At 30.0% G+C, this 23414-nt stretch overlaps 1 protein-coding gene across 1 annotated transcript; it reads right to left on the reverse strand.

The window, feature by feature from the left end:
* Positions 1-15590: 15590 nt before the first annotated feature.
* Positions 15591-20448, reverse strand: LOC120078703 (3-hydroxy-3-methylglutaryl-coenzyme A reductase 1-like). The gene is made up of 3 exons (XM_039032999.1): positions 19084-20448; positions 18666-19012; positions 15591-16244 (listed from the first exon to the last, which is right to left on the reverse strand). The coding sequence occupies exons 1-3, from the start codon at positions 20237-20239 to the stop codon at positions 15999-16001; spliced, it is 1749 nt and encodes a 582-aa protein (XP_038888927.1). The 5' UTR covers positions 20240-20448; the 3' UTR covers positions 15591-15998.
* Between the last annotated feature and the right edge of the window lie 2966 nt (positions 20449-23414).

Raw genomic sequence — 23414 nt, forward strand, 5'->3', positions numbered from 1 at the left:
ATATACACACTACTCCTACTCCTAACTAAACAGATAGAGCAATAGGAGACTTGCGATGAGAATTGGTAGATACACAACAACCGTTAACGCATAGTAATGTTTATTATCTTAAATCGCCCGAGTAATCCCAGCTTATCGCACTAACGCATAGCACACCTCTCGGTGGTCAGCCGCATGACTATATCTCTATTAGTGCATGGTTGCGTCGAGCATAAGATTGTGCCTATCTCTAGGAACAATGCATACTTTGCTTTAGTGGGTTCCATCTTTTACCTTCTCAGGCAGTTAGACGCGGTTATTTAACTTATAGACAAGCAATGCAACAACCTATAGACAAGCGTTGCTACAGCCTTTCACCAAGAAAAGAGGATTAACTCACTATACTTGCACAACGCACACCTCTCGGGGGGTGGTTCTACATACGTCCTATCTCTAGGCTATACGATTAGAAATGCGATCACCTTTGATAAATAAACGTTGAAGAAAAACAATGATAGAGATATTTGATGATGAAGAAGATGGCATTGAAGGAATCAAGAGATGCATTGATTACAAAATGTCTTAATATCTTAAGCTAAAATATAATACAATACAGAGGTTAGAAGAGAAATGAAGGACTCTGCGTCAAGGCTACCGGTGGTGCTATGGATGAATGGTGGAGATGTCTCTCTCAAGCTCTATCTCCGGCGAAAGCTCCGGTCGTCACTCGGTCTGGTTTGTGGAGGTGAAGAATTCTCACTGAAAAATCTTGCTCACGCTCTCATCTGTGATCACAAACCTTTGCCTTGAGGTAGAAGTTCAAATGTCTTGAAATGAAGGTCCAAGGGGCTATTTATAGAGTTTAAACGCTGACAGGCATCATGATTGTGTTATGGCTCACTGCTGCTTTTGTCGCGGTATGGGCATTGTCACATCGTCTTATCTTGTTGATACTCCCAAGGTATGCGTCCGAGCTTGATTCAGCTGAAGTTATCAACGCTTTCTACCCATCTTGCGATATTCTGTTATGGCTATCACTCTGTGGCTACAATCTCCAAGTGATTACCGCATTCGCTTGATCACCGCAACTTCCATTCGATGGACGCATGCGATAGCCGCATGCATTCGTCTATGCAATAGCTCGGTTTTCAGTGCATGCGTTTGTCTTTGCGTTCGCCTGGCTTCAGCACATGCATTTGATTGCAAGTGCTTATTTCCAACGCATGCGTTTGATTCCTGAGATAGCTACAAAAATAGATACTTTGGCACAGAGTAACGCATAATATTGGATCAGTGAGGATTTAGGTGCTAATCGACGCAAAACTCAATTTTTCACAAATTCTAAGTATTATCACAGTGTTTTCTACTTGTTAGTCCTCATAATTCTAAATAAAAGGCTCATGATAACCGACATTTATACCAGTTATCACTTTTTTTCTTTTTTTTTTCTCTTTAATAAAGCATTAAAGTGAAGAGAATACTGTGAAATTCGAAGAAGAAGGATTGTTCTTTACTTGGCAATGTAATGTGCGACATTACAAGGTAACAAAAGAAGGAGAAGAAGAATTGTACTTGTGTGCTTGATGGAATTGACAAAGAAAAATGAAAACCTCTAAATATGTGGCGAAGAACAATGAAATCGATCAATGAAGAAGAAGAAAATGAATTGAAATCGGAGAATGAATGAAATTGAACGAAATTGTTTTGGAATTGAATGAAAATGAAGAAGATCGAAAATCATCTTAGGAAATCGAGGGTAGTTTTGGATTTTTTAAAAAATATCCATTGATATGATTTTTTGCTATAGTATGTAAATAGTTTGTATTTTTTTTTTCTATTTTTGACAATTTCTAAAAAAGTTTGATATTTTATTTCTACATAATATCTACTTCAGTTAAATAAAGAAAAAATATATATATTTGTTTAAAAATCACATTTTACACTAATAAGACTTTTTTTTTAAAAAAAATGACTAATATCTATTTTGTGAAGGAAAAAGATTAATATATATATTGGTAAAATCATATTATGATTTAAAATCTAAATTTTCGTTATAAATAGCGGAGTTAAATGTTTCTATCAAATATCTTTTCTTTTCTTTTCTTTTTTCTCTCTCTTTTTTTTTTTTTTTTTTTTTTTAGTATTTCTTCAATCATTATTGCCACATTTTTCCATTTTTTTTATTCTTTAACATTGTAAGTTTTTTTTTCATCTCCTAGACATCACCTACCATTTTTCTACTTGTATCTCTTTTTTTTTTCCCAACATTTTTTGTTTTTTGTATTTTTAGAACTAGAAGTAGCTAGGTATAGAGAAATTGTCGATTTTGACCCAAAAAGTTTTTTGCAATTTAAAAGTAACCTCATTTTTAAAATCTATTTTTTTTAACCTCTTTTCCATCTTTTCAATCTTTAAGTGGAGGGACACACCACGTGAAAATACCATTTTTCCCCTCAATAAATGATCATTCAATTGCCTTGAATATAAAATCACCAAACTTACCTAACTCACATATCTTAACTTAGAAACTTCAATTTTCAGTTTCACATTTTGTTTTCAAGATTGAAATACTTTACATGAGGGTTCTAACTTCAGAGAAATAATCCTTTTTAGAGGGTCTCAAGTTCATAGGAACAATTTCTTTCCTTTTTTAGAGTTCCAAAAGAGACAAGTATATGTTGAAAAATAGTCTTTTATTTGTTTATGTTGAAAAGTAATTGTTTGTCTTGTAAAATTGAGTTTGTAAGTAAGTCTTTTGTCATGTGAAGTAACTTCACAAGACAAACTTATAACATTATAAGACAAACGAGATAGTATGTCGTTTGTCTCGTAAAGTTATAAGTTTTTTTTGTGAAGTTATTTCATGAGACAAAATACAAAAATGAACTCAATTTTACGAGACAAATGACTGACTTTTGTCACTCGTAAAATTGAGTTTATTTCTATCTTTTGTCTTGTGAAGTTACTTCACGAGACAATATATTCATCTTCACGAGCCGTATTTATTTTTTCATAACGTTGTAACTTCATGAGATGTCCCGTGAAGTAAGTTCACAAGACAAAAGACAGAAATGAACTTAACTTTATGAGAGAAAAGAGTCAGTCTTTTGTCTCGTAAAGTCGAGTTCATTTTTGTCTTTTGTCTTGTAAAGTAACTTCACAATAAAAATTTATAACTTTACGAGACAAACGACAAATTATCTCGTTTGTCTCGTAATGTTGTAAGTTTGTCTTGTGAAGTTACTTCACGAGTCAAACAACTTACTTACGTCCTCAACTTTACGAGACAAATGACTACTTTTCAACATAAAAAAATTAAAAAAAAAAAAAAAACTATTTTTCAATATACCTGCCTCTTTTGGAACTCTAAAAAAGGAAAGAAATTGTTCCTCTAAACTTGGAAACCTTTGGAAATAATTATTCCTTTGAAGTTGGGACACTCACATAAAGTATATCAATCTTGAAAACAAAATGTGAAACTGAATATTGAAGTTTCTAATTTAAGATATATGAGTTAGGTAAGTTGGATGATTTCATATTCAAGACAATTGAATGATCATTTATTGAGAGGCAAAATGATATTTTCATATGGTAGATCCCTCACTTAAAGACTAAAAGATGGAAAGGAGGTGAAATAAAGTAGATTTTAAAAATGGGGTTACTTTTGAATTGGAAAAAGAACTTTTTGGGTCGAAAGGAGGTGAAATAAAGTAGATTTTAAAAATGGGGTTACTTTTGAATTGGAAAAAGAACTTTTTGGGTCAAAATCAGCAATTTCCCCTAGTTATATCACACCTCCATTTATTTTATTTGTTTGAGTTAGATTTTTTTTTGAAATAATATTTTTTTAATAAATAATGACAAAAATAGGGTTGGAGGGAAACAATTTCTAAGAATAGGTGTTTTGGGAAAGTATTGACAAAATTAGTGTAGTGTAATCGTGTATCCGATACACGATTACCATGTGGCATACTCGTGTACCCGGTACACGAGTACCATTTAATCCAGTTAGCTGACCACGTCAGCTGGCTGGTTGACCGGTCAAGCGAACTCGTGTACCCGGTACACGACTCGCTTATATTTTTTCTTTTTTAAAAGAAGTTAATTGTTAAACTTAATTATATAACTTAATTCCTTCTTATGACTTATAATTTTTTTTTAATTGTTAAACTTAATTATTAAACTTAATTCTTTCACTATTAAACTTAATTATATATTTAATCTACAATGAAAACATCTTGCACTCATATTAAAAAAAAATACCATGATATTAAAGAATATTTACAATTAGTTCTTTAATTGGTAACATTCTAGCACCTTTGAAAACGCCGTTCACTGCATTGCTAGTCATCCACCCATAGCGGTACCCACCGTCATGTGACTGTGTCTATTTTTCCAAGTCAATGTCTGAAAAAAATTCAAGACATTCAGGATGCAATTGTTTCAATTCTTTCATGCACCGAATGAACTTACGCCTTTAATGTTGATTTTCGGCCTTGAATACCAAATTTTTTAGTTGCTTCGATTTGTATTTTGTATTGAAATTACTGGCAATATGGAGAAGATAATATCGGTGGTACGCTCTGGGTTCACTCCCAGCAAGAATGCCCTCATGTCTGTCAGAAATCAAGCAAATACCCTCTCTTTGGGTAACATATTCCGCGTTGCCCACAAAAACCATGACCAACTGGATGAATTCTCACCTTCTACAATAGCAAAAGCAAGGGAAAATATATGTCTGTTTGCATCAATAGATAAGGCTGTCAATAATTTCCCTTTATACTTTCTGTAGAGATGAGTTCCATCAATCTGAATCAATGACCTACAATGGATCAATGACTAATCTGTTCGTGTTCCTGGATTATAATGAACAACAACACTCGGCCAATACGGAAGCTCCGAATATGATTTCTCCCAATCGCCAAACACAGCGATTAACGCTTTTCTCTTGGCTTGCCACACCCGTCTATAATTGACATTATCGCCATATTGTTTTTTAATGGCTTCTTGAAGTAAGGCCACAGGTACTCCAGGATCAGCTCTAACCAAATTTTGAATTTCGATACTCATGAAATTTGAATCCAACTGTGAATGATCCTGTGTCAATTCTGAAAACAAACATGAGTGTTCTCCTTGAAGTTTTGTGATTTCGAACATCCCATGAGTTTTTCACCGACATACTCGTAGCCTCCAAGCACAACCGTCACTCCATGATTTACATTTAACATACCAAAGATCATGATTTGATTCCACTACAATAATTTCGTCGTGTTTTGTCACACAATATTTTTTTTACAGCAAGCTGTAAATCTTCTTTGGTATTAAACAACATTCCTTTTTGTATTAAACTACAGTTATCTACTCATATATTCCTTTCTTCCAAAGTAGATCCTAGTTCACACGTTGAATTTGTCATCTCCCAATCTATTTGGGTGAACATTTTCGACGGTACCAACTCAAGATCATGTTCACCACTACTGTCGTTTCCAAATAATTCATCAACTTCAACGTCAGTGTCACTATCTCCATCATTTTTCAGGTTCAAGAATTACTAAATTTTTAGGACGCATCGACATATTTATTATGTTTTTTTCAACGGTTATAGTTGACAAAAAAAATATGTAAATATGTCAACCCAAAAAACTCCAATTTCTAAATTTAACCTATAAGAACTAAATATTATATATTTAAATCAAACCAAATCTAAGATTTATAAATTATATATTTAAATCAGCCCAAACGAATAAACAAATATAAGATCTAAGATTTAAGATCTACAAACATATACATAGATCAGCCCAATAAATACATATAAGATTTCTAAGTTTAAATCAATCCAAACAAATAAAAAAATATAAGATCAGTCCAAAAACATACCTAAATTAAATCAGCCCAAAAACATACATAAACTATACATAAACTAAATCATATTTAAACTATACATATACTAAATCATACATAAACTATACATACATAAACTATATATAAACTAAGTTTAAAATAAACTTAGCCCAAAAACATGCAAAAACATACATATAAATATAGATCAGCCTAATTAGAGAAAGAAATATACCACAGAAACGAGCAAAAATCGGCAACCAAAAAAGTATGAAAATCGGGCAATACGACCGCTACAATGGAGGATTCGGTGAGGATCAAATGAAGGACTAAAAATTGAGCAAAATCAAAATTTTGGAAGATTTCGGTGAAATGGAGACCTCGGTGAGGAAAATCAACTAGATTTTGGAAAGTCAAAAGCAAAATAGAAGAAGAAATCGAAAGCGAAAATTGGTGAGAGGAAGAAATCATTGGTTTCAATAAGGAAGAAGAAGTGGCAGTCTCGGTGAGGAAGAAGAAAGGGTCGTTTCGGTGAGGAAGAAGAAGGGGCGGGTGGAGTTTTTAATGCGAGGAAGTTGTGTACCCGATACACGACTTAGGGTAATCGTGTACCCGGTACACGATTTCCTCAGTCAAACCTGCAATGACTGCCACGCTAGACTGGGCGTGCCAGTGGCTAGGTACTCGTGTACCCAGTATACGATTAAGGTGTAATCATGTACCCGGTACACGATTTAAACACCTATTTTTGGGAATACTTTCCCTCCAACCCTATTTTGTCATTATTTATTAAAACAACGTTATTTAAAAAAAAAAAAAAAAAATCTTTGAGTTATGTTATCTTTTTCAATTTTTTTTCTTTTTCCTTTTAAATTGTGTTTGAGATTGAGATCTAGATTGAATAGTTTTTTTTTTTCTTTTTTAATAAAAGGCATTTTGTTAAAAGAAGTGAACTTCTTTTATTAGAAATAAAAACAATCACTTCTATTAGAAATAAAAACTATTTATAAATATTTAAAAATAGATTTTATTTCTAATAAAAGTGATTATTTATATTTTAAAGTTTTCTTACTATAAATGTTAATATTATTAGTTTATTTGTTTTCTTACTATCCAATATTTAAATTAAGAGATAAAAAATTTTATTTGAAAACTTAAAAAAAAATAAGAAATATATTTAATTCGAATTTTATGTGGAGGAAGATATGCATTTTTTTCAAAATATATATTATATATATAAAGAAAAAATTATTATTAAATATAATACTATTATTTCAACTTGTACATGTACATTTCATTTTCAAGATTATGAAATACGTGCAACACACGTAGTTCCAATTTGTTTAAGAAAAATACTCGATACATTCATCTTTGTAGCTTACCATTTAACAAGATGTCCAACAAAAGTAAAAAATCCATAGTACTTTTATCATATTCTATTTATTTATACTATAAATTTGTCTTTATAAATGTGGATCTCACACTAAATATCATTGACTCCCACTACTTTTAAAAATATACTGACGTGACATATATACGTAGATAATACTCTTCTAGTATAAGAAATTTTCCCAACAAAACTACCATTACATGGTAAAAAATTTTTATTCATGTTTCCATCAATATTTCTGTATTTTTATCGGATTGATATAGAAAAAAAGGTGAATCAATATTTTCATTATATTGTAAAAAAGATTCATGAAATATAAAAATGTAAGCTAAACAATGTCTATGATATAAATAGTAAACATGTTAAATTGTTTAAATATCTTAACTTTCATCTACATATATTTTTATCTTTTAGTTTTTATAGTTTTTTAGAACTATTTATCAATATCGACATTTCTATAAAATTAAGACTTCAAAATTCCTATCAACATCGACATTTTAAATCTCTGACGTATTCAATTATTGTTCTAAATTTTAATTTGAATTTTTCCTAATTCAAAATTTATCATTTTTTTTCAAAACCCGACAAAGAAAAACAATCTGTATTTTATTTACAGACACTCAAACGTCATTTGGACCATAGTAAAAGCTTTAAGAACATTGAGATTAAATTGAAACTGTTATAAAATCATAAAGTGAACCATATTGAAAATTTTTCGATTATTTTCTGAAAGTAGCATTATTATATCTCTTTTAGCTGTATGTATACATATTTTGTTAACTCAAAAGATACGGTGACAACCTTCCACCACTCTAGGCTTTATGACCTAAACGAGCTAGCTCATGGCATATATGTGTGCCATGGCATAGGTGAGTGCTATAAATAAAGTGTCTTGGACGTTTATTTTATTTAAAAATGAGATCTCGTAGACATTATTGGGTGACACAGATATGCTGACATTGAACCTCTTTTTATAGGTAGGAGGTAAAAAAAAAAAAAAAAATTGAAACTTAACATTTACACTATAGATATTAATGGTGTGAAGATCAAATAACATCCATTAATTTTATTCTTCCAAAGTTCATTTGATTATAACAAACTTCCAAGTCCAAAGTACAATGAGAGTACAATCAAATGTGACAAAGGGGTTTGTTGGAGAATGCAATAATCTTAAATCTTATGGTCTTTGAATTGAAAAGAAGTAAACATTTTTGTATCAACAAAGATTTTTTATTATTTTTAAATAAACTTTTAAGTTAAATTGAGAGAGGAGAAAGAATAACATACACATGCATGCATGTGTGGTTGATTTTTTCTTGGAGAAGCTTTTATCACATCACATGTGGTCTATAGAGATTGGGAAAATTTTTCTTGGGCTCTTCATACTTTATTTTATTTTATTATTTTAAAATTTTTACGATACATAATAAGAAAATTGAATTTCTGACTTAAAAATTAATAGTATAAATTTTATGTCAGTTTAGTCATACTCATTTTAATAACGTTTATTTTTTTCAATATTTAGAAGAGATTCATACGTTTGATCTTAAGGTCGATAGTAAACTTTTGACAAGGCTCTCATGTAATACCAATTTTCTTAGATTCCTCAAAGTGTGTGTGTTTTTTTTAATTCAATAACTACAAAAATGAAAGATCAAATCGTTATTGACTTTGTATTTTATTTTATTTGTTCGGGTTTGAGTTCTTTTTATTACTTCAAAGGAAATTGAAATATGATTTTTTTTTTTTACTCTTCTAATTTTGTTTCATTTTTTGCTACATTTTTTAGTTAATTGTTGAGGCAATAGATTGTGATATTTGAAATTGTAGTAGATATTTTATTCTCTAAATTAATGATAAAATAGACATTATTTTCTATCCAACTAAAAATTTGATGTTGGGACCAAATTTTTAGATTTTTTTTGAAGTATTTATAGAACTTATTAAACGTAGCTTTTAACTTCTAAAACTTTTTAAACCAAATTATAATGTGGAAAAATTTAGAAGGCAAAAACTCTATTTAAATCACAATGGCTATGAACTTAACTAAAATTTAATAACTATATTTTAATCACGTCAATGGTTTAGAACAAAATTAATTTTTAAAAGATTAATTTAAAAGTTGTCCTTAAAAAATTAACATAAATAGACACAAATACTAGAGTTTATAACTTAAACTTTTAATTTAACGTCTCAAAAACATATTAAATTATAAAATTAACTCTTATGATTTGAAGAATGTTAGAATTTAATTTTTATTGTTAAAATTTTAGTCCCTATGATTTGATAAAACTCATCTACATGGACTATTTATGAAGATTTTATCAAACTATAAAAATTATTTATGAAGTTTTACCAAACTATATGAACTAAAATTAAACTTCCTCAACTGGATATACGATGTTATTTTTCGTGACCTTTTGTGTCAGTAGTTCCTTGATTTTGGACTTTTTGGAAGTTTGCTTATTTTTTTTAAGGAATAATACATTTTTGGTCCTTAGGTTTTAAAATGTTACACATTTAGTCCTTAGGTTTTGAGTTTTGTTTCAATTTAGTCCCTAAGTTTCAAAATATTATAATTTTATCCTTCAGATTTGAATTTTGTTTCAATTTGGTTCATGAATTTCAAGATTTTACATTCTTAACCTCAATTTTTCATTAAATACTTACTTTCAACCATTGATGTCAATTTCTATTAATTAATTAAAAATAATTAGAAGTGAAATTTAAATTTAATTTTAAAAGTGATAAAAATAGTGAAACTTAATTAATTATAATTCATTTAACGATTGTAGCATTTTGAAACTTAGGGATTAAATTAAAACCAAACTCAAAATTTAAGGACTAAATGTATAACATTTTGAAATCTAGAGATTAAAATAGAAACTAGATCCAAAATCTATGGACTTTAAAAAATATGGAGATGATATTTATAATTTAACAAATAAATTAACTAGAAATATTGAATAAATAAAACATGCTCCCTAGCATTTAATATAATTAATCACCTAATAATTATTTGAAAAATAATTGATTCTTAATTTCTTATTGGTTGGAAATCCAAGGGGGTGAGAGTGAATCACATGGGTATGCAAAATAAGTGAGGTTGGCAACCTCAAAAGAAGAGAACTATAAATCAATATTAAGTTTTGTTCAAATCACCTTTCTGGAGCCACCAAAAGCCATCAAATTCAATTTTTTTTTTTTCTCATTCTTTTATCATTTAATTCATTTTTTAAGATGTTGATGTCGATGAAAATAATTTAACTTTAATTCTATAAGAATATGGAATTTAGTGAATATTTTATTTAAATTTTTTTAAATAATTATTTTTAAATATAAGAAAATTAGTCAACTTATTTATAAATATAATAAAATGTAATTTTCCTATATGTCTAATATATGTAATTTTTCATCTTCTTTAGATTGGAAAGAGTGATACACATGATCGGTTCGATCTATTTCTTTATCTCCACATGAATCGTATATTTATAGCAACGGGGATAGAATTTTCTCAATTTCAATGGACTAGGCGTATCGTGTATTCTTTTGAGTAATATATCTGAAAATCCCGATTGTTTCCTTATTAACATCGTTTCGAACACAACGAGTACATTCCAAAATAACTGTTACTCGAGCATCTTTACCATTGGCCATGAACCTCCCTTGGATTTTTTATTCATGCAACTCTTCCATTTTTCGATTCAAAATGAAGAAAAGAAAGAGGTTTATTAATAATAGATAGTGACATACAATGATATTTTACTATATTTAGAACAATTACTCCTTTTAAAAATTATTTAAATTTGGGTAATTGCAATTGGTAGCATTTTTAGAAATAATAACCAAGTGTATAACATCATTTAAAAAAATTGCAAATATAGCCAAGTCTATCAGCGATAGACTTCTATCGTTATCGGCGATAGATTTCTATCGTTGATAGACTCTTACCAATAATATGGTTTATCACTGATAGATTATTTAAATTTGGCCATATTTATAATTTTTTTTACATTATGTTATATCTACTAATACTTTAGGTCTAATGTCTATATTTGCAAAATTAATAGATAATATTTTATTATTTATTTATAAGCTAAACTATTTATTATTTATATTATATTTACATTTGTGACATTTGATTTTTAATAATATTTCATTAATTTTTTATAGTATAATAAAAATGTTGTTTCAACCTTATGTGGATGGTTATGTGAAAACATCGATAAACATTGAGATGGAGGGATTATAATGACCAAAATTGTAATTAGGTAAAAAAAAATGAATGACTAAAATGGATATTTTAAATTTTTAAAAATCAAACAATTAGGGTATGTTTATTTCACAGGTTTTGTCACAAGTTTTTATAACACATTTAATATCTTTGTTTCTTTTACAAGCTTTCACTTTTTAAAACTTGTAATATTATTAGTGAGGGAATTTTAAAACTCATATGACACGGGTTTTCTTACACCCTCCAAACAAGTGGGATTTTTGTACTTGAGTGATGACAATGCAAATATAACCTAATTAATAAATAAAATAGCATCAATTAATTGTTATCATTAATTTTAGTTAATTTTAAATATAAATATATCGTTTAGACTTAATAAATTTCAATTAATATAATAACAATTAGTATTTTATGTTATCTTAATATTTAATATAAAATTTTGTTATTAATTATTAACATTCCAATTAATTGATATTTATTAAATTTTTTTTTAGTAAAAGAACAATTTAATTAAGTTCGATAAATGTTAATATAAAAATAATTCTTTAATTTTAAGGGTTTAAATAACTAATTAATATAATAATATATTAAATAATATTAAATTTAGTTTATGACTACCTTAATTGTGCTCTTTTTAATTAAGTAATTTTATTTTAATTTCAATATACAAAATTAGTTAATCAAAGATCGATATTTAATTTTTAGATATTCATTATTCTGCCTATCCAAATATATACATCATTTAAATTCCAAGTATTTAATATTTATACCTATAAAATAATATTTGCCATCTAAATAGACCGTTAAAATATTAAAGAAAATATTAATAATTGAAGTTCGAAAATGTGTTAAATAACAATCAAAACGGTGCATGATGTTTTTTCTTTCTTTCTTTATTTATTTTTTGTTAGATATAAGTTTAACATAATTTTTTAAACAAAAATTTGTTTTATATTAAAGCTTGCGAGGTTAAAATAAAAACTTGAAATCATGGAAACCAAATTAGAGATAAAAGATAAAAGGATAAACTCCAAGTTTAGAATTATGTTTAATATATTTTTAAACTTTAAAAAATATTTGTAATGAATAATTTAAATTTATATATTAAAAAAAGACATTGAACTGGTGAAGAATTTTTTAGATATCGTTAGAATTTGAAAATTTATTAGAACACAAAAGTGTAGGTTTAAAAATCTATTTATACTTTGTAAAGTTTATAAATTTGTTAGATCCAATAAATAAATATTGATGGACTAAAATTATAATTTAATCTAAAAAATAATTTGGATTAGTTTTTTTTTTTTTTTTTTTTTTGGCTAATAATGAGCCAAACAATATTTTGAACTTAGAAAAGAAAAGGCAAATCAATCATGTATTGTTTTCTGTTTTTTGGTAAGAATAATTTATTATTTTAATTATGCTTCATTGAACCTAACCATAAGATCATAAAAGTTGTAATTATTATTATTAGAAAGCAAAAGCAACCCCCAATGGGTGGTTTCCCCCATCCACTTTTTTTCATCAAAAGTTTGAAATTTTGGACGAAAGAAACAATTTAAATTTATTGGAACGAGAAGAGAAGAATGTGATTTGTAAAAGAGAAAATCTGCATATTGGTATGGTGCTTGCTACACCACTCTGATACTTAAATCAAATAATGAAAGAGTAGATTCAAGTTATCTCATATGAAATCATAATAATGTATTTATAGAGATGGTTTCGTCTCGTTAGGTTCTAGAGTCAATTTGAAATTATTAAATAATCTATTGAGTTGAGGGACGTACCCGATTTCATGTTTGGTTAGGGTCGACCTCGACAAATTGCATGTATTTTTTATGGATTCTCGAGGAAGATCCTATTGAGTATTTGACAAAATATTAGAAGAGTAGTTTGTCCTACATCAGTTAAATTGAAGAATGAGGATAGACTCTAAGCCTATAAAAAGAGTCTTTACTTCTAGTTTCAAGTTGTCCTAGTTAGAATTACTTCAAGTTTAATGTGTTAACTCTAATTAAATTATTTTTGTATTCTCTATTTTGAGAGTGAGAAAAAGATGTGAGTAGTTAAACTTTTAAAAGAGTGCTATAATAATTGGGATTGGGAGAGAGAATTTTCTATACGATTGTAAGAACTTTTTACATAATGGATTTTTTCTGGTCTTTGATTTTTTTTCAAGTTGGGAGTTTTCTTCGTAAATTCTTGCGTATCAGTATTTTATTATTTTCTTTTAATTTCTCTGTTATTTTCTGTTCGTTCGTGCGATAAAAGTGGAGTGTTCTTTTTTTTTTTTTTTCAACAGATCCATGGATGGAAAAAAAATCTCTTTTTGTAGTTGCATATTTCGTTTAGTTTACATATAGAAGTTGATACTTCATGTTTTATTCAATATATTGGCTTTAATGCTTTTGGGTTATGAACTTGATAAATTCATGAGATCAATGCACATGCTCTATTTGATAATTCTTCTAGTAATAAGCAATACTATTATTCATCTTTGAAAAATATTTATTTTTCATACGTAAAAAATAATTAGACTAGATAAATGAACCATAGGTACAAATAAATTATCAAGTTTGATGCTTTGCTAATATTTAAAAATTGAACATTATAATAAAATGTGGATTTGAATGTGTGACTAAAGTCTAATATTCTTTAGAAAATATAAAGATAATTGGTATTGTAAGTGAATACAACTATCTATATTGGTATGATTCAAAAAATAAGAGTTGGACTTCGTATACGTGCAATCGACAATATCATTATATCATTTGTAGAGATATTTGGAACCACGTCTTATTTTTAGCTATGTCTATATTAAATCTTGAATGACGAACAAAAGTTTGTAAGCTTGAATAAATGGATATAGATGATAATTATTGTTTGAGGGAATTTTATTTTTGGCTCATGATTTTAAAAACGAAAATTTCTATAAGTGTAGCTATTTTTAAATTCTAAAAGATGGGGCATTCAAACCATTTTCTCTGAATTTTCCACCTTCTCTAAAAAAAAATATATGTGATAGATTGATAGGATCATAGTTTCCCTCACTTTATTGACATAAAAAGAAATATATATCACATTTACTACTCCTAATTGATATTTCTTCTAGATTATTCAATTACCAATCTAGTATAACATGTCTAGTCAAAATGAGCTTAGCTTAGTGATAATTGATATGACCTTCTACATATATTATATACATCATTCAGTTAAAATGTTCATCTTTTTTTCGATAATGTTTATCTTTACAATAAAACAACCTACTTCTCCAACATTATTTTGCATTTATTTCTTTTGCCCCACCCCTTGACACTATTGTTCTTACTTATTTATTTTGCTAAACCCTAATTCTTTATACAAATTTAGAGTTAGGCCGGTAGATGCATGGTAGAACTCTTGTAGTTATTGCTTTTGATTGTTGGGGGCAATGGTTACTCAAGAACCCATCATCAAATTGGCTTATTGATGAGAGATTAATAAAGCAATCCATATATACGTACGTATATAGAAATATATGTCGGTTATTATTAAGCTAAATTCACTTTGACGATAATAAAAATAGTAGTTAAATTTAAGGTTTAAATATTGTTTTGGTTCATATATATTTTTTTATTTTAATTCATTTTGGTCCATAGACTTTCAACTTTAATTTATTTTGGTAAATGTACTAATTGTGTTCACTTTAGTCTTTGTATTTTTCAACTTTAGTTTATTTAGCCTGTGTAATTTTAAGTTGTGACAATTTTAGTCTCTTGAAAAATGAAAATGAATGGGCTAAATTGATCACAATTTAAGAGAAAGTTTAAAGTACAAGGATCGAAAGAAGCATTTTTAGTAGTATATGGACTAAAATAAACGAAAATTGAAAGTACAAAAAACTAAAATGAACATTATAAAATTACATAGAAACCATAATAACTAAACTTGAAAATACAATGACCATGTATTTAAACGTAAGTTTAAAGTAAATGGTTTCTCAATCATTTAAAAACAAATATCTGAGCAATTAATTCACTAGTTATCTGATATTGTCAAACATCGTAATTTTCAGACGAAAGTGACTTTAGGATTGAAGTAAAAGTGATTTTAACTATTCTAAAATTAATTTAACAACCAATTCCAAAAGATAACATTATACAAGTTTGAAGCTTTTTCCACTATGTAAACACTAACTCCCAACACAAACTGACCATAAAAACTTCAAACATCTGTTTCAGCCATGCATCAAGGATAGAACTTCCTCCACAGTTTAGAAACCCCAACATGGCCAAAACTCAAAAGAGAATAAAGAAAAATACAACTTACGAACAGAAGAAGTTACAAAGAAATTAAAAAAACAGAACAATATTTTGTGTTTCTAAACAGATTATGAACCTGAGAGTGATAATAACATTTGATTCTCCCTTTTCTTCTTCATCTCTCTATTAATCCCTACCCAACAATAACAACAACAAAAAAGAAAGAAAGAAAGAGACCATTGTTTTTACCATTTTTATACATTATATTCCTACCTCACCGTGGACGGCGTAGCACCGGTGAGCTTGGTGGTGGTCGTTACTAAGAGGATGAAACACTGGCTATGTCTCTGCTTGATCTGTTGTATTTCAAGTGGCTTTTGACGAGTTGTCCAGCTGCAAGAGCAGCCATTAGAGAGAGCTCTCCAGCAAGAACAGAGCCAGCTACAATGGTGGCCAAAAGCCTTGCATTTGAGCCTGGAGCTTCTCTGTTAGCGCCTTTAACTCCAAGTAGATTCAGACAAGCGGATTGGGAGGCTAGTTGTGTGCCCCCACCAACTGTACCAACCTGCATAACCAAATCAAATAGATTTAAGGACACTAAGGTCTAAGGAGTAAGGATACGTGTGACATTATATTTACTAAGGTTGGTAGAAGAATCTGACCATACCGTTGGATGTAGAGAGTGAAACTAAAAGTTATGGTTTCATTGTATATCAACGGACATTACGTGATTGTCTCAAATACCCCTTAAGAATTAAAAACTAGAGATCTGATTTAGCATTAGGCGAGAGAAAAGAGTGAGCCTTTCACCGTATAGTTTCTTTTAAGGTTGGTTTGGTAGGTATCTACTTTATAAAACAGTCCAATCCAATTTACGAAAGGAGGTTTTTTTTTCGTAAAAGAAAAGAAAAAAAAAAATTCCCCAAGGAGTTTAAGTGTGAATGTTATTTTGTACTTTTCAAAACTAAAATGAAAAGTTTTAACTATCGCTAATTTAGATTTGTAGTGGTTGATCTAAAACTAGAGATTTAATTTTTTTAAAAAAAGATTGTCTTCATCTAGAGTGGAGATGTTTTTGCATGTGTTTGGAAAGGATCTAAAAAGCAGATCTCTCTCTATTTTTTTTTTTTTTTTTTTTTATATAGAAAAAAGGCCGATCTTAACAATAAAAAATAATGGTATTTTAGGTAATAATTTTTGCATAATTATAATTTTTCAATACTATATAACTGATAATATATTATGCTATGGATGTTTTGTTTGAACTAAAATGAAATTCTCTAAATTTTTCTTAGCTTAATTAGAACTTTAAAATTTAGAATTTAAAGTTTGGAAACTCCAAAAAATACATAAAAAAATGTTATTTTAAATTCTGATTTTTACTATTAGGATCACATGCCAGAAACAAATATAACAAATATATATTAATGGAATCCAAACTAGCTAGAAACCAATTCTGAATTTGATACCAAAGTGTGTCATTTCAGTTTATAAACCTTCAAATATTTTATTTAACATATTCTGCCATTTCTGTTAACTATTTCCAAAAGACTAGACTTGTTTTGAGATCCAAACAGGTAGACATGTATTTATTATGAGAATAGACGTGTGTACATGTACCATTGTTAAATAATTTGCAAAATAAAGAATATTTGGCAACGGCTTTATTTTTACCAAGAAAGAATATTCCAAAAAAGTTTTTACTATTTTCTATCCATATTAAAATAGTCCCTAACTTAAATAGATTATTATAATCAACTGACTATAATAATCATTCATTATACTAACCAAATTAATGCTCCGAACACTCTTTTAACTCCATAAATCTTAACTTCGAATTAAAAAGGTGCTTAAAACCTATATTAAATATATAAACTTTAAACTTTCAATTTTATTAGGGTAATTGACTTTTTCAAAATTATTTAAAATCAACTAATAAGAAATCGTCTATTTTTAGATTTAAAATTGAATTTTAGGTAATAATATGAACCTATGTGAATAATTTTTAAAAAATGTGAAGTAGGATAAGTTAATAATTTATTAGTGAAAATTGAATTTTTTTTTTTAAAAAAGTGACAAAATTGAAAATTTTAAAAACTATTCAATACGTTTTAATTTTGGAGTTTATAAATTTATTAGACACAAAATTAAAATTAAAAATAATTATTAGATATAAAATTGAATGCTAAGTCCGGTCAACCTATATAGAATGACCTAAGTATTTAGAAATCATTCCACACACAAAATGTGAAGATGCAAACAAAAATAAGATCTAAGCCTATAAATGAGCATGTAACCCTTTGTCTTTGTCTTTTTTTTTTCCTTCTTTTTTCTTTGTTTTTTTAATACTTAGAAATCATTTCAAACACCTATGTCATGTACTCCTCAAGATGATTCAAATATTTAAATTTATAAATGGACATTTAAACTTTTTATCACATTTGATAATCATTAGATTTTTAATTTTTAAAAATTAAGTTCATAAGCAATTACTCCTACTAGGGATGAAAGTTGATCCAATTTTATAGGTTTTGGGGTTAATCAAGAACCAAACCAAACTAATTGCTTTTATGAAGAAGAGAACCAAATTTAAGTTCAATAAAAAAACAAAACTAATAGATTGATTTTTATTTGTTTCGGCTTATTATTGGCTTGTTTATCGAATTTTTTTTTATAGTTTTTTTCTTTTCTTCTAAATTTTAATTTATATTTTCGCTTTTGTTTCGAGGGGTCATTTTTGCTCTTTTCAAATTAAAATTGGGGTTTTTTTTATTATTATTTTAATCTTTTTCTAACTAACAAACATATATACACTATAATAGTTGATATTTTCTCTAAATAACTAGTACACATGCATATAATGATTAACTAAATTATAGTTTTTTTATTTGACTAGAAATTCAAGAGTTATGAGTTAAGCCTTTTGTCAGTATGTTATTGTTTTTCTAAACGCAATTGAACAGAAAAAAGGTAAAAGAGAAATCACCTCAATGGAAGGCATGGTAACGGACACATGAAGATCCCTGCCATCATTCACAGCTTCCATCATTGTTATGCAGTAAGAACTTTCCACGTTCTGTGCAGGATCTTGTCCAGTAGCTATGTAAATGGCAGTGACAATATTACTGGCGTGAGCATTAAATCCACCCAAAGCTCCAGCCATGGCGGACCCAGCAAGATTCTTAAGCATATTAAGTTCTACCAAAGCCTCCACGTTCGTTTTCAACACCTTCCTCACCACATCCCCTTTAATTATGGCTTCACAAACCACTGATTTCCCCCTTCCTTCAATCCAGTTCACCGCAGCCGGCTTCTTATCAGAACAGAAATTCCCTAATCACCACAATCAAATGATTTTTCAAACGATTTTGAACGGATTATAATCGAATTCGTTATTAACTTACCAGATATGCCGATCACATCCATGTCAGGGAAATCCTCCTGCAAGAAATCCAGAACGTTCTGCACGCCTTTAGAGACCATGTTCATTCCCATGGCGTCGCCGGTGCTGCAGGAGAATCTCATATAGAGGTTTTTACCAGCAATGGCGCATTTAATGTTTTGCAATCTCGCGAATCGGCTTGATTTATTGAAGACTAGAGCCAGAGTTTCGAAATTTTCAGGTTCTTCAAGAAACATCTTCAGTTGAGCGGCTCTTTTCGCGGAGGCGAATCTCACCACCGGAGCTCTGGTCATTCCATCTCTTAACAAGACGCTGTTGGCTCCTCCCGATAGATGAATCGCTTTACATCCTCTATTTGTACTTGCAACCAAACATCCCTCTGTTGTAGCCATCGGAATTGAAAATTCTCTTCCATCGAGTAGAAGCGGACCTGCAATCCCTACTGGAATCTGGATGTATCCGATTGGCATCTCACAGCACTGCCCTAAAATCGAAGCGTAATCGAAGCCGTCAAGAGGTAAACCGGAGAGAGACTTACTGGTAATCCTTTGAAGCGCCTCACGGCGGATTGCTGCGGCTCTAGCACAGTCTCCGAGTTTCGATTCGAGAGAGTACGATGGAGTAGTCCCAACCACCACGGATTTCACGATTTCCTCATCTTCTTCGTTTAATTTGATCGGAAATGGCGGCGGATCAACGGACTTCGGTACGACCAAAACTGGAGGAGGAACTTGAGGGGGAACAGAACAATCAAGCGCCGCACCACACGGCACTTTCCGCGAATCATCTTTAACAATGGAACGCTCATCATCGTCCTCCGTCGTCCACACATCCCCCGACGGACGGAGAAACAGAGACTGAACGAAATCGATGCCGAAGAATCCGATAAGGTATACAAACGAGGAGACTAAGGCGATGAGAGCAACGATCTCAGATGGAGTAACGAAATGCAGAGGAACAGAGTTCCGGATCTTCTCCCGCCACCGGCTGAGCAGATAATAGACGACGGAGAAGAAGAGCGTGAAGAAGATGGCGTTGGTGATGTACAGAGGGAGGACCAAAGCGTCTGAAGCCTTCGTGGAATCGCCATCGACGGTGTTCCTCGTCGCCTTCGCCTTGGCGGTCGTCGGCTTCGTCGATCGGCAGCGGGCGTCCATAATGATATCGAAGTTGTAGGTCCCAAACGCCGGCGCCGGATCGGACGGTGGTGGCCGGAGAAGGAAATGGCCGCAAGAGGGAGAGAGAAAAAGGAGGCGAAATAGATAGAGATAGAGCAGTAACCGGCGGCGATTCCGGATCAGATAAAAACCAGTTGCCGGCCTGAGCTTAAACGGAGGAGCGATTGTTGTGCAGTATTTATAGGGTTCTTTTTGGTGTGAATTTCCCATTTGAGCTGGGTCTCACTATTATTATTTTTTGATATTATTAATTACTATCTAAGAAAACAAAATATAGAAAAAAATAACTTTTATTATATGTATGTATTACATATAGACATATATTTATTAATTTGGTTGAATTATACAAAATAAATCTTAAACTTTGTAATTTGTATCAAACATACCCTTATATATCCCAAATGAGTTCAAAATTACCCTTATATTAATTTTGAATGGAAATCTTGTGTAAAAAATACACATGAACTTTCAACCGTTAGTTTTTCTCGTCCCTTCTTCAATATAAAATCAATTGTGTGTTAATATACCAAAAACATTTTTTATTTGACTATTTATCATTTTGGTATGTTTTAAGGTAAGATTTTGATTTTGGAATTTTATAAGATTTTGTGGGATTTGATGTTTTAACCTAAAATTTTAGTTCTTATTTTGGTTGCTAGAAAATTGGTCTAAATTAAGAATTGAATAATTAAGAAAAAAATGAGAGTATCTATTGGAAAAAGGATATCTATATAAATTATTTTAAAATTGGTTCTTTTTAACTTAAGAAAACTTCAAACAAACTAATCACCATATTAACGATATGAGCATTTTTCAGCTTTCTTTTTTTAATTTTAAAGTTACTTTTGAAGTGGTGTATATACGATTTCGGTTCATATACTAATGGTGAAAGTATTTTTGAACTTTTTTTTTTTTTTTTTTTAAGTTAAGGGTATTTTGAAAACTTTTAAAAGTTTAGGAGTATCTTTTGAATAAAACTTAATAGTTTTCATCCCAAACTAACAATAAGGGTGTTTTTTTTTTTTTTTTTAACTATTTAATGATATTTTTGAAACTTTTAAAAGTTTAAAGGTATTTTTGCCACAAAATACAAAGTTCAGGGGCATTTTTAAAAAAAAAATAATTCAGCCTTTTAATTTTATGTCTAGTTTCCATTTGGTCTCTAGATAGCCATATATATTGTAGACCCCTAAATCTATTTTACTTATTAATTATATTTAAGTTTTTATGGTTATGAGCTAATGATGTTTATGTAGTTGAATGTTATGCAAAGTATGTTATGATAGTGTATAATGTTTAAAAGAGGAAAATTTCCTAAATATGAGTAATCAAGCTCTTGGGTGAGGTAAGAGAACTAACACTTAGATGGAAATCAAAGGACTAGATGCGATGAAGGCACGTATTACTATGTGGTTAAGGGTCCAAGGGTTATGCGATGGCAATGAGTAATAAGACACGTGTAGAGGTTAATGAAGGTGTTGGTGTGCAGAAGGCCTAAGCAGAAGCGCGTAAGGCAAACAAGTGTATGCGTAGGCTAGCAATGCGGTGATCGAGGGAGTGCAACGTTGTTTGAGTATGCGTTGGCTAGAAGGGATACGGGCATGGATGCAAGCCTATGAGTTAGTAAAAGGCTTAAACACCCAACTTAATCACTCATTAGTGGGCTAAGTGGCCTGATTATAGGCCATAAGTGAGCTTAGTGCGTCAGGTGTCATCTTAAGGATGTTATCTGATCATTCAACCCTTAATATAAAAGTAAGTTAGGAATGAGGAACTGGGTTTGGGCATTCTACTCATGCTAAAGAAAGAGAGTTACTGCCAACCTGAAGCTTGAACAGTGAAGAAGTTAATCTAGGGTTGCCGGAGGGAAATTCTTATGGAATTGAACTAGAAGTTGAAGAGTTCCTCAAGTGCTCGAGATACTCAGGTTATTCAGACAAGTTGTAAAGATTGATAAATTCCAAGCTCAGGGAAAGGAATCAGCGATTGGAATTTTAAGGTAAGTTAGTTAAGATGTCTAGGAATAAGTTCTTAGAAGGAAGTCTCATGAGATAAAATCTGGAATTTAAGTTATTCAAACTGGAAAATTAAATCTGAAATTTTTGGTTGGATGAACAAGTAGGTAGCTACCACCCAAGCATAAGCAAGTAGCCGACCGACTGAGGCTATAGCTTAACAACATATTTTAAGTATTGGAAATTGGTGTTGAATGCATGACCTATAGCTTAACGAAATATTTTATATACATAACTTTGACGTGTTCCAATTAAGGTTTATGCCATGTTTTAACATGAGACTAAGCTTTTCAAGGATTTCCTACAACATGTTTGAGTATGCTATTTTATGATAAAGATTCATGTAAAGTTAAATTTTTTTATGATTTGTATGTAAAACTTATTCCTGGACATTGGTACCGAAGGTATGGTAAGGTACCCCATTACAGTCCTCGCTACTGAAGGTATGGTAAGGTATGAAGGATTCTATTAAGTTCTACGTGCACGTAAGATCTATGTTATCGATGTTGTTGAGATTGAGCATAATGGTTCTCTCTCAACTAAGGATATTAAGGATTGAGCAAAAGGGCTCTTCCACATGCTTAGACAAAGAAGTAGAGGTCCTTTGCAGGAAATGATGATAAATTTTATTTCATGTTTTATATGCCATGTTTTCACTTTTCCAACTTTAATCCCAAACCCCTGTAAATGGAATTGAAATTGCTTTATGAAAAGCACGTTTATATTAATTTTTTTATGAAAGCATGTTTCTTATAGTAGTCACTCATTGGGCATTTTAAGCTCATTCTTTTAAATTTTTTCTCTCTCCAGGTAGCAATCAACGTCTCGAAACCTAGAAGATCTACCAGTCAGTCACTATTCAGGATCTTCCAAGTAAATGTATGTTAGTTGGGTAACTATCTAGCAGTATATACATATATGTGTAATGGTTTGATGATGAAATTTTGATAGGATGTTGAGATTATAAACTACTATTTAGGTTTAATAAGTACTAAAGAGACAGGTTCACAGGAATAGGTTGGACCGTAGTTGTCATAAGAGGGTTGACGACTACTGCCTTCACATCCCTTCTCGATTTAGAGGATAATATGGAAGAGGGTATGACAAGTTGGTATCAGAGCATAAGATTTTGGGAAATT

The sequence above is a fragment of the Benincasa hispida genome, chromosome 5 (assembly GCF_009727055.1).
Source record: "Benincasa hispida cultivar B227 chromosome 5, ASM972705v1, whole genome shotgun sequence".
Taxonomy (NCBI): domain Eukaryota; kingdom Viridiplantae; phylum Streptophyta; class Magnoliopsida; order Cucurbitales; family Cucurbitaceae; genus Benincasa; species Benincasa hispida.

Coding starts and splice junctions, on each gene's coding strand:
- LOC120078703 (XM_039032999.1), bottom strand. CDS start 20,239: ATGGACGCCCGCTGCCGATCGACGAAGCCGACGACCGCCAAGGCGAAG. Junction 19,013..19,083: donor GGATGTGATCGGCATATCTG/GTAAGTTAATAA, acceptor TGTGGTGATTAG/GGAATTTCTGTTCTGATAAG. Junction 16,245..18,665: donor TTACCATGCCTTCCATTGAG/GTGATTTCTCTT, acceptor TTGGTTATGCAG/GTTGGTACAGTTGGTGGGGG.